General features: G+C 36.3%; 1 protein-coding gene across 2 annotated transcripts in view; it reads right to left on the bottom strand.

Annotated features, from left to right (window-relative positions):
* TFB1M (transcription factor B1, mitochondrial) overlaps positions 1 to 13,040 on the bottom strand; it is a 71,195-nt gene that overhangs the window by 56,562 nt on the left and 1,593 nt on the right. For both annotated transcript variants that reach the window (XR_015768292.1, XM_028103222.2), the window contains exon 2: positions 11,399 to 11,550. Coding sequence is in view for 1 of the 2 variants with exons in the window: in XM_028103222.2 (XP_027959023.1) it covers positions 11,399 to 11,550 (152 nt within the window). In the remaining variant the exon portion in view is untranslated. The remainder of the gene's footprint in view (positions 1 to 11,398; positions 11,551 to 13,040) is intronic.

Below are 13,040 nucleotides of genomic sequence, written 5' to 3'. Positions count from 1 at the left end.
TGGATAGGTGAATGGATAAAGAAGATGCGGTGTATATATATGAAATATCACTCAGGCATAAAAAAGAATGAAATCTTCACATTTGCAGCAACACAGATGGACCTAGGGGATATAATGCTAAGTAAAATAAGTCAGTCAGAGAAAGACAAGTACCATATGATTTCACTTATATGTGGAATTTAAAGAACAAACAGAAAAGAGAAAAATAGAAAAATCAGAATCTTAAATATAGAGAGCTAACTAGTCATTGCAGAGGGGAGCTGGGTGGGGGAAGAGGTGAAACAGATAAAGAGAATTAAGAGTACATTATCTTGATGAGCACTGGGAAATGTATAGAATTGCTGATTATACTGTCCACCTGAAACTAAAACAACACTATGTTAATTGTACTTCAATAAAAAAACTTGTGAAAAGAAAAAAAAGAACTTATAGATAGAATCCTTCCATACAATATCACATAATTCTCTTCCTTAAGTTGAGAACAGTGAATCCAATTTCATCCTTTTCTTGATGACCAGGGTCACTGTTGCCTGTAGAGTAACAGCTTCAATGGTTACGATCCCTTACTACTGTTTTTTTTTTTTTTTTTTTTTTTTAGTTTTTATGTTTGCTTTTTATAGCTTTTCTGCCACTGTTACTTCTTGCTGTTGTCAGTGGGTCTGCCTCTAGCACTGATCTCTGTACTTCTAATTTGTAGTGGACTAGGAAATCACTTTGGCTGTAGGCCACCTTTTACTTGTTTGCTGGGTTTTGATTAACTATAGCTGTAGCTGTATCAAGTGAGTCATGTGTGATGTAATCATGTCACAGCAGAAAGTAAGGCAATCTTTTCTTTTGTAAAATTTGCTAGAGATGAAAGAATTTACAAGTTTTATTAACTCTGTTGAAAAACAGTTCCTTTTGCTGGGATGACTAAATTATTTATATATCCATTTATAAGATGACAGAGAAGGGGCATCATTATAATAGCAACCATTTACTGAATACTGGCAATATGCCAGGCTCTTGACATGCCAATCTCTTTACATAAATTTCCATCTATCCTTGCAAGGGTCACAAATGATAGCAATTATTCCCATGCTGCAGATGAGAAAGCTGAAGCTAAAAGTGGTTCAATTGCAAGCTCAAGATCACAAAGCTAGTATGTGCTGTTTCTGAGATCTGACACCAATCCTGTGAGCTTTCTATCCTGCCTGTCAAGTAGAAATAATCAGTTTACCTATTATAAAACTCAGAGGTGATACTATCAATAATCATGACTTAATGTTTCCATAATTCCATGAAATAAGCACATAATAATTAAGAAGAATCCTAGAGCTTCTTACTCTAAGATGGAGTATAAAAGACCAGGTAGTCTCTTCTGGTTTAAACAGATAAAAATGGACAAAATAGATGAAACAACAGTTTTCAGATGCTGGACAGCAGGAAACGCAGGAAAACCTGCAGATCCACCACGAAGCTCAAGGAGCCCTACACAAAAGAAACATGAAGAAAAGGACACCAAGGTGCACCATGATGAAATTGCTCAAAACCAGTGATAGAGAGTAAATCTTAAAAGAAGCCAGAGAAAAAAGGCAGAGGGGCAAAGATAAGAATGACAACAGATTTCTTGTCAGAAACAATGCAAATGAGAAGACAGGGGAGCAACATTTTTTGACTACTAAAAGAAAATAAACTGCCAGTATGTTTTTCAAAAACAAAGGCAAAATTGGGTGCCTGGGTGGCTCAGTTGGTTAAGCAACTGCCTTCAGCTCAGGTCACAATCCTGGAGTCCTGGGATCGAGTCCCATATTGGGCTCCCTGCTCAGCAGGGAGCCTGCTTCTCCCTCTGACCCTCCTCCCTCTCATGCTCTCTGTCTCTCATTCTCTCTCTCTCGCAAATAAATAAAATCTTAAAAAAAAAAATTAAAAAAAAGGCAAAACAAAACACTTTTTAAGACATACAAACACTGAAAGTTCTGTCACCGACAGATCCACAGTTACAAAAAATGCTAAAGAAAGTATTTCAGGTAGAAAGAAAAAAATACTAAATGGAAATATGGATGAGGGAGTGCTCAAAATAGTAACCATATGGGGGGGCACCTGGGTGGCTCAGTTGGTTGAGCGTCCAACTCTTGCTTTCAGCTCAGGTCTTGCTCTCACGGTCGTGAGTTTGAGCCTTGTGTTGGGCTCCATGCTGAGTATGGAATCTACTTAATACAAAAAAAAAAAAAGGTAACCAAATAGGTAAATATGTAACATTGTTTCTTATTACAGTTGACCCTTTAACAACAGGGTTTGACAGCACTGGTCAGTCCACTTACATGCAGATTTCTTACAGTACTGTAAATATATTCTCTCTTCATTTTTTTTTTTTTAAGATTTTGAGAGAGAGAGCACGGGCACACACAGGGGGAGGACCAGAGGGAGAGGGACAAGCAGACTCCATGCTGAGATCAGGACCTGAGCTGAAAACAAGAGTCAGATGCCTAACTGACTGAGCCATCCAGGTGCCCTTCCTTACGATTTTCTTAATAACATTTCCTTTCTCTAGCTTACTTTATTATAAGAATACAGCACATAACACACGTAACACACAAAGTATGCATTAATTGATTGGTTATTGGTAAGGCTTCTAGTTAACAGTAGACTTCAGTAGTTAAGTTTCTGGGGAGTCCAAAGTTATACGTGGATTTTCAACTATGTGGGAGTTAGCACCCCTAACCACCACATTGTTCAAAAGTCAACTATACTGAAATCTTTAATACAGAGTTGACTTTTAAAACAAAAATAACATTGTCTTGTGAACTTTACAACATATGGAGAAGTATAATGTATGACAACGGTACAAAGGCATGCAAGGAGAAATACAAATACACTAACTATTGTAAGATTTGTATGCTATACCTAAAGTGGCATTTTATTACTTGAAGATAAATTGGGATACTTTAAAAATGTATAACCATATACCGTCAATAAATTACTAAAATAGTAAACCAGAGTTATAGATAAAAATTGCAGCAGGCGGCATACTAGCCCCACAAAGATGTCCACATCCTAATCCCTGTGACTATATTACCTTACATGGTAAAAAGGACATTGCAGATGTGATTAAAGATCACAAGATGGGGAGATTATCCTAGATTATCTGGGTGGACCCAACATAATCAATCACACGGACCTTAATAAGAGTGAGACAGAAGGATTAAAGTCAATAGTAGATACAGAAGCAAGACGTTCAGGGACTAATAAATGCAAGTGGCCTCCAGAAGCTGAAAAAGGCAAGGAAACAATTCTACCCTGAAGCCTCCAGAAAAGGAATAGAGCCCTACTGACCTTCATTTTAGACTTCTTATCCCCAGAACTGTAAGAGAATAAATTTGTGTCATTTTAAGCTATTGCGTTTGTGGTAATTTGTTACAGCAACAACAGAAAACTAATACAGAAGGCAGAGATGATCAGATTGATGAGAAAAAAGCAAGACCCAGCTATATGCTTCCTACAAGAAATCCACTTTAAATATAAAGACACAAATAAAAAGGATGAAAAACGTTATCACTCTAACATTAAACAAAAGAAAGCTGGAATGGCTACATTATCAAGGTAGATTTTAGAGGAAAGAATATCACCAGGGGTCATGGAGATCATTTCATAATGACAGAGGAACCAATTCATCACAAAGACATAACAGTCCTAAATGTTCATGCACCTAATAACAGTGCTTCAAAATAGATGAAAGAAAAACTGATAGAACTGCAAGGAGAGACAGACAAGTCTGCAGTTAGAACTGGAGATTTCAATACCCTTCTCTTAATAAATAATAGAACAAGCAGAAACTCACATAGAAGACTTGAATAACCCCAACTTGACCTAACTGAAATTTCTGTAGCATCCAACAACAGAAGATGCGTATCCTTTTTCACCAAAATGCATATCCTTACAGGGGAATACACTTTTTTTTTTTAAAGATTGTATTTATTTATTTGACAGAGAGAGACACAGCGAGAAAGGGAATACAAGCAGGGGGAGTGGGAGAAGGAGAAGCAGGCTTCCTGCAGAGTGGGGAGCCAGATGCAGGGCTGGATCCCAGGACCCTGGGATCATGACCTGAGCCGAAGGCAGATGCTTAACGACTGAGCCACCTAGGCGCCCTGGGGGGAATACATTCTTTTCAGCAGAATGCATATTCTTTTCAAATGCATCAGGAACACTTACCAAGACAAACCATATGTACACCATAAAACAACTATAAATTAAAATTACTCAAGTCATGCTAAGTATGTTCTCTGATCACAATGGAATGAAAAACTAATAACAGAAAGATATCTGAAAAACACCAAAATTTACAAGCTAAATGATACACATCTAAGTAACCCAACAAGTCAAATAAGAAATAAAAAGGGAAACTGGAGTTGAAGGTTTATACGGGAATTCCGAACTTCTTCCAGAAGTCTTTAGGTCTAATACCTCAACAAAATTTAAAGTAAATTAGTAAATTTCATTCATTATGAATGAATGAAAATGAAAACACAACCTATCAAAATTTGTGGGATTCTGCTCAGGTTGTACTGAGAGGGATATTTATAGCACTAAACACCTATAAGAAAATCAGAAAGGCTTCAAAGAATCAACCTGAGCTTCCACCTTAAAAAACTATAGAAAGATGTGCTATGGTGAGCGCTGTGAAGTGTGCAAGACTACTGAATCACAGATCTGTACCTCTGAAACAAATAATGCAATATATGTTAAGGAAAAAAAAAACATAGCAGGAGGGGAAGAACGAAGGGGAGTAAATCGGAGGGGGAGACGAACCATGAGAGACGATGGACTCTGAAAAACAAACTGAGGGTTCTAGAGGGGAGGGGGGTGGGGGGATGGCTTAGTCTGGTGATGGGTATTAAAGAGGGCACGTTCTGCGTGGAGCACTGGGTTTTATGTACAAACAATGAATCATGGAACACCACATCAAAAACTAATGATGTAATGTATGGTGATTAACAAAACAACAAAAAATTAAAAAAAAAAAAACTATAGAAAGAACAAAGTAAACCTCAAGGAAGCAGAATAACATAAAGATTTCAGAGCAGAAATCAACGAAATAGAAAACGGAACCCAAGACAGAAAGATCTATGAAATCAAGAGCTTTTTTGTTCTTTTTTGAGAAGATCAATAAAGTTCACCAATATGCAGCCAGACTGATCAGAAAAAAAGAGACACACACAATTTACCAATATCAGGAATGAGGAGATTCTACAGATGGTTGATTTACCATTAGAAAAAAAAAAAACTAAAAAAAAAAGCCATATGACTATCTCAATAAACTCAGAAAAAGTATATCTGCAAACTCAACATCCATTATTTAAAACAAAAACAAAAACCAAACAAAGCACCACGACCTCTCAGCAAACTAGGAACAGATAGACCTTCCTCAGTCTGAAAAAGGAGATCCAGGAAAAACCTACAACTAACATCATACTCAATGGTAAAAGTCTGAACGCTTTCCCCCTGAGATCAGGGATAGGCAAGGAGGTCTACTCCTAGTTTTCTGCTCAACATTGTACTGGAGATTCTAGTCAAGACAAGAAGAAACAGAGGCAAAGATATTGAAATGGAGAAGGTAAAAACGGTCTTTATTGCAAATGAAATGATAACACATGCAGACAATCTTAAGAAATCTACAAAAGAGCCACAAAGAAGTGAGCACAGCAAAGTTGCAGGATACAAAGTCCACATCAAAACAGATGGTATTTCTACACAGGAGCAACAAACAAATGGAAATCAAAACTAAAAACCAATACTAAGTACAATGGCATCAAAAAATAGGACATAGGGGTAAATTTGACAAAAGATGTGCAAGACTTGTATACTTAGAACTATGAAACACTGTTGAGAAAAACTGAAGAAAACCTAAATAAACAGGGAGACATACCATATTTACAAATCAGAAGCTTATGCCATTAAGATCCCAGTTCTCCTTACAGTGATCTATAGTTTTAGTCCAATCCTAATCAAAGTCCCACCAGGCTTTAAGGAAAAAAAAAAAAAAGGAAATTGATGATCTAATTTTACAACTATATGGAAATGTAAAGGGGTTACAGAATAGCCAAAACAATTTTGGAAGGAAAGGTAAGGTCAGAAGACTTAAATTACCTGCTGTCAAGTCTTACTATAAAGCTATGGTAACCAATACAGATTGGTCTCAGTGAAAAAAACAGACTTATATCAACAGAAAAGAACTGGAAGTCCAGAAACAGACCACCATTCATAAGACCAGTTGATTTTTGACAATAGGAGCAAGGCAATTCAATGAGGAAAAGATAACATTTTCAACAAATGATGGAAAAAAAATGAACCTCTACTCCTTCCTCACACTACACACAAAAGGTAACTCAAAATTTATCATAAACCTACATGAAAAACTTGAAATTATAAAACATCTAGAAGAAAACATGGAAATTCTTAGTTCTTGTTTTAACAATTATTTTTTAACATAAGATGCAAAAAGCATAAAATTCAAAAGGAAAAAACTGATAAACTGTACATTAAAACTAAGTTTACTCTTTCAAAGACACTGTTAAATGTCAAAAATGAAAAGGTAAATCCCATTTGAGTAGAAAGCACTACAAAACATGTATCTGACAAAATATATAAAGATTTCCTACCATACAGCAATACGAAGACAAAACAAGAAATGCTCAAAATGTTGCACAATTCTCCAAAGAAGATATACAGATGGCAAATAAACACATGAAAATATGTCCAGGGGCACCTGGGCGCTCAGTGGGTTAAGCGGTTGACTTTTGCTTTCAGCTCAGGTCATGATCTCAGGGTCCTGGGATCAAGCCCCACATTGGGCTCTGCACTCAGTGGGTTTTCTGCTTGAGGATTTTCTCTTTCCCTCTCCCTCTGGCCCCCCTCATACTCTCTTTCTAAACATAAATAAATCTTAAGAAAATATGTCCAGTATTACTGATCAGGAAAATGCAAATAAAAACCACATTAAGATACTACTATATGCTCATCTGGATGGTTACCATTTAAAAGACTGACCATACCAAGTGTGAGAAGCGTGTGAAGTTAAGGGAACTCTCATGCATAGCTGGGGGGAATGTTAAATGGTACAGCCACTTTATAAAACAGTTTGGTAGTTTCACAAAAAGTTTAACATACACCTACCATAAGACTCAGACACTCCACATCTAATTCTTTTCTCAAGAGAAATAAAAGTATATATTCACACAAAGACTTGCATGTGAATGTTAATGATAGCTCTATACCTAATTGCCAAAAAATGAAAACAACCCAAAGTCCATCACTAGTGAATGGATTTACAAACTTGGCATACCCATACAATGGAATACTAATCAGCAATAAAAAAAAAAAAATCAAACTATTGATAAACACCCCAACATGGATGAATCTCAAAATACTTATCCTCAGTAAAAGACGTAAGACAAAAAAGAGCATATACTGTACGATTCCATTTATATAAAATTCTAAAAAAATGGGAAATATCCTATAGTGACAAAACAGAACAATGGTTGTCTGAAGATAGGAAAGGGGAGGAGGGAGGGATGAATTATAAAGGAAAATGAGGAATCTTGAAGGTGATGGATGTTCATTATCTCAACTGTGGTGATGGTTTCAGGAGATTTTATTTGTCAAAATTCGGTAATCTGTATACTTTTAACATGTACAGTTTACTGCACATCAATAATACTCAATAAAGCTGTAAAACAAAGTACTTAGTGCAGTAAGCCCTCCATAAATACGATAGTTTTAAAGATTTTATATATTAATAACAAAACAGGAAAAAAATGAGGAACCCAGATTATTTACTTCAAGGAGAACGTATTACTTACGTTGTTCTCTCCAGTTCAGAAATGGGGGAAGAACAAAACCTCAAGTTCCTGAGGTACCAAAAAATCTCACTCCCCTCCAAAGCACAGCAAATCCACTCAGCCATAAAAATGTAACAACAATAAGCAACTAAAAAATTAAAAAAAAACCCTAAAAATGTACAATCACAAGAGAATGCGACAACATTAAGAGAAAGAAACCCTAGATGTCCAATGTTAACTTGAGGAGTTGGGAGAAACGTTTCCACAGCACTGGGGATTTATATTCTAGTGTTCCAAAGGAATAACTTTACAGTTCTCCTATACCTCTTTCCAGATAAGCAGTCTCCTGATCAATCCTTAATTAACAGATGCCCAAGGCAGAGGGACAATAATTGATTATTTATATCGAAAATTATACTGAGTGCTTAACTAAGTATGAGGCATTAATTTAATCCTCATTACAATCCTATGAGCAAATTGAGGCACAGAGGACATAGTTAACTGCCCGAAGACATAACCAGTAAATGATAGAGCCCAAAGTCAAAACCAATCTGACACTTAAGTCTGTGTTCTTCACCACAAAACTATCCTATTATGTGTTCACATACTAGAAGAGACATGTTTTTTTACTTTACAACATGCTGACAATGAAACCTGCATGTTAGCACTATGTTCTTTCCCCTAAGGCCCTAAGATGCCTCATGATGATATCGTAAGAATTGGATTAGGATACAAATGACGTAGTTTCAGCTAGAAGACATTTTATAAATTATTACAATTTCTTTAAAAAGTGATTCTATTAGCTTAGAAACCATTAAAATGGAATCCTTAAAACAGATCACTCCTTCTGCCTTTATTGTTTTATGATTAATTTAGTACCTCTAAATGAAAGTGGTTTTACATATTGAAACATTCTTTATAGGAAAAAGAAATCTACTTGATATGTTAGTACCCAACATTTCTTTTTAAGGCAAACTCCTTTCCTGCAATAGAAGACACTAAGAATTTTGCTTCTACAGAAACAGATAAGACAAATACACAATTCTTACAGAACAATTTACCTTGAAATAAATCTTTATATTTAGAAAAAAGAGCACACAACTTTTTAATAATCAATGCTGCACAATTATTCATTTTCACTATTAAATGACATATTTAGTTGGTTAATTAGATAGATACATATACATTAGTCAACGTTTTATTTTCCCATAGAAGACATTATTGAACACCTGCTACATGCCAGCCACAGTTACATGTGGTAGACAGAACAGAGAACGAAACACATAAAAATCTCCATGCTCTTGGCACTGACATTCCAGAGGGGTAAGATAGACAACAAATAAGAAAATATAGTGTATCAGATGATCAATCTAATGAGACAAATAAAACAAGGCAGGGGTTAGGAGTGCAGGGTCTTGGTGGGGCAGCTGAAAAGAGAAGCGTGTAGTTGCCTTTTAAATAGTCTGTCTTCAAAGATCTTAGTTGAGATCAGGAAAAGAAAATATGTAAATTCAGGTGGGGATGAACAGAAATTTGATTCACCTCCTTGCCTCATGAGAAAGAATTACGTCTAACAGACAGTAAGATTGAGGGTTAGGAAGTCTCTTCAAGTGCAAAAAAGTCAAATGAGTATTCCCCATGTCCAGAAAGGGCTAGATGAAGAAACCTAAAGGGAATTACATAGTGTTATTCAGCTTCTTTTCATTACCTCATGATCTCACCAAAAATAAGATATTTCCACTTTCACCTCTGATTGAGATACAGTTCTTCAAAGAAGAATGTAGTTCAAAGCAAAAATCACTATTAAAATTCCACATCAAGGAATATGTACCATATGAGAATCCCAAAATAGTTATAAATCTGAAACTAATTCTGTCAATAGGGTGGTAAAATTAGATAAAACTAAATATTATATAATTTTTTTGAAGCATAAAACAAAATGTAGCCCAATAAGAAGAAAGAAATCACCAGGTTTCTTTAAAAAAAAAAAAAAAAAATCAGTTGCATGCATACAAAGCCCTAGATTTTCACACAAATTTCCTCAAACTGTTCTGGTAGAAATGAAACCTTTTTCAATTATTGCACATACAAGCATTAGACTGTACTAATTTTAAACCAATTTGTCTCTTGTGTGAAAGTGATAATGCAGATAACTTTATTATTCTGTTGGACTCACAAAATAAATTGCTACTCATCTAAGCCAAAGGCTAAGGGCTCTTCTAAAGTTTTAGAATTACAGAGGTATCAAACAAAGGCCCTTTAGCCATTAAGTGCCCCCCTGTGAAGAACTGCCTTTACAAAATCCCTGATATAATGGGTTTCACTGTTTGCCTCCTTATTAAAAAATATAAGTCCCTCCTTATTTAAAAAATATAAGTCCCTCCTTATTTTAAATCCACATCAGCCTCCCTCAATTCCCACCTATTTGTATTAGTTCTTTTTTTAGAAATCAAAATAAGCTATCCTCTTCACTGCTACCTTTTCAGAGACAGCTATGAATCTCCTCACCCAAGGCTCCTCTTCTCCAACTGAAACATGCCCAGTTCCCTCAAATATTTCTCATATAACAATGGCACCTGTTTTAAAGATGCATGTATCACTTCATTCAAACCTCATCTTAAATCTATGTGTACAGCGGTACAACTTCATTTCTTCACTTAAGTTCTTACCAAATACTTAAGCTAAACAATTAATCTCTTTAAAAAGCAAATGTTTTCTCCATTTTTTGCTTGTAGAAATGATTTTCTGAATCTAAATGAAGTTCTCATAAATCATGCCAGTAACTAAGTCATTATTGGCATTATTTACTTCTTTTTTAGGAATGGGCCAGAACATGCATGGCTGTTAAAAAAAAGATCACACAAAGCAACTAGTTTGTCTAGCATTGATGCATAATGCAGGTTTATTCAGGTAGTGGTCAACAGACCATGCTGGGATGCTTGTCAGAAATGCAATTCCTGGGGCACCTGGTTGGCTCAGATGGTTAAGCGTGTGCCCTCAGCTCGGGTCATGATCCCAGGGTCCTGGGATCAAGCCCCACGTCAGGCTCCTGGCTCAGCAGGGGAGCGTGCTTCTCCCTCTTCCTCTCTATCTCTGTGTCTCAAATGAATAAATAAAATCTTAAAAAGAAAAAAAAAGAAAAAGAAATGCAACTCCTAGGGGCACCTGGGTGGCTCAGTCGTAAGCGTCTGCCTTCAGCTCAAGTCATGATCCCAGGGTCCTGGGATCAAGCCCCGCATGGGGCTCCCTGCTCAGGGAGCCTGCTTCTCCCTCTCCCACTCCCCCTGCTTGTGTTCCCTCTCTCGCTGTGTCTCTCTCTGTGAAATAAATAAAAATCTTAAAAAACAAACAAAAAAAACAACAAAAACTCAAAAAGTAAAAAAAAAAAAAAAAAAAGAAACGCAATTCCTAGACCTCTCCAGACTATGGAATCCAAATCTTTGGAATGGGGCCTGGAGATCTGTAGTTTGAAGAGCAACCTATATAATCCTTGGGATATCCTGAAGTTTAAGAATCATGGCCTGAAGATTTAAATCGTTTTTTTTTGCCTTCTAAAGAAGACATTTTAAGTATCTTACCTGTAATCCAGGAATAAATCGACTATCCTTTTCAACCACCAAAAGTTCAGCAACATTGGCATTGAGAATGGATCTTGTGATTCCCCCTGGCCCAGGGCCCACTTCATAAACGTAAGCATTTGTCAGATTCCCAGCTTTCCTTACGATTTTATCTAGAAAAAAGAATGTTTTAATTGTCTTGATAAATTTTAATGTACAAAATTTAACAACAATCTCCACAAATTCTTATCAACCATTACTCAACTAATCCTTTACATCATATTTGTCTGATTAACTCTTAACCTAAACAACATATAGTGGCCATTCCCTATTCTACCACAACATAGTTTATTTGTATCGTCAGTCCCTTAACAAAAATAGGATTATCACGACAAACTTCCTAACTTAAATTAGTTAATACTGTATTTTCTATCTGTTCCTCCACCAAACCAATCAATTACATAGTTAATACTGTATTTTCTATCTGTTCCTCCACCAAACCAATCAATCAATTCCTAAGAACTGACCAGGTGAGCATGCACCATCTCTCTATAGTTGCCAAATACTGGATATTTGAGTAAGTAAAACTAGTTTTACATTCAGAATTTCCAATGCTGCTAGTTTGAAATCCCAAAGCAAAAAGTGCTGGTAGTCTCATTTTTACCTACAGACATCTAGATGGTCAATAAGGCCACAGCAACAAGTTCTTACCTACTCGTTCCTTCCTACTCTACCCATAGGACTAGCAGAAATTTAGATTCTTGGTCATTTTGGGGAAAAAGTTAAACTTATCAGTGGACATGTTTAAAGCTTTGCAAGTATGCAAACTGATATGGAAAAGTTAGTATTTTAAATTAATCAACCTCTTTAAGTTAACAGAGCTTAAGAGATCATGAAAAAGATTATTGAGGATTCATTGCAACCAATTATCACTTCTGGAAAAACATATAATGGGCTGGTCTTACTGACTGAGATACTAAAATCCAAGTAACTGGGCCTCCTGGGATAGTGGAAATTTAGCCGCTGAAAACATACCAACACTTCTTTGCAGTGTTCAGAGATGCAGACTATCATTTTTGTAGGCTTAACGGCAAAAATAATTTTTTTTTTTTTTTTAAGATTTAGAGAAAGAGTGAGGGGAAGGGGCAGAGGGAGAGGGAGAGAATCTCAAGCAGACTCCCCGCTGAGTGTGGAGCCCCATGCTGGGCTCAATCTCACCACTCCAAGATCATGACCTGAGCAGAAATCAAGAGTGGGACACTAAACCGACTAGGCCATCCTAAAATAGTTTTGTCTTTTAACTGGTGCTGGGCGGGAATTAGTAATATGCTCACCATTTGTTTTAGGTGCTGTACATGCTCTCTCGCTTGCATCTCACAATTCTTCCAAACCTTCCAACACATTAAGAACTACTACCCCAATTTAACTTCTCTGAACTTTTCAATTTCCTTGTCTATTGTTTGATTTGTGCAAGGTCATCTAGAAAGCAAATGGAAGAGAAGGGACTCCAGCTCAGGTGTAAATTCTAAAGCAATCCTTCCTCCACTCCAGAACAATGCCTTTTAGAAGGAATAGAATTGATACCTTAAGCGCAGACATTATGAATTTAATATTCTTAAATGGAGAGCTAGTATAGTTGAGAGATGAGGGGCTCTGCCCTCAG

This window comes from Eumetopias jubatus, unplaced genomic scaffold (assembly GCF_037043125.1).
Source record: "Eumetopias jubatus isolate StellerSeaLion01/CBP00866 unplaced genomic scaffold, mEumJub1_p1.0 scaffold_6, whole genome shotgun sequence".
Lineage (NCBI taxonomy): Eukaryota > Metazoa > Chordata > Mammalia > Carnivora > Otariidae > Eumetopias > Eumetopias jubatus.
Note: the sequence above shows the minus strand (reverse complement) of the source record. Positions and strands in the feature narration are given on the sequence as shown.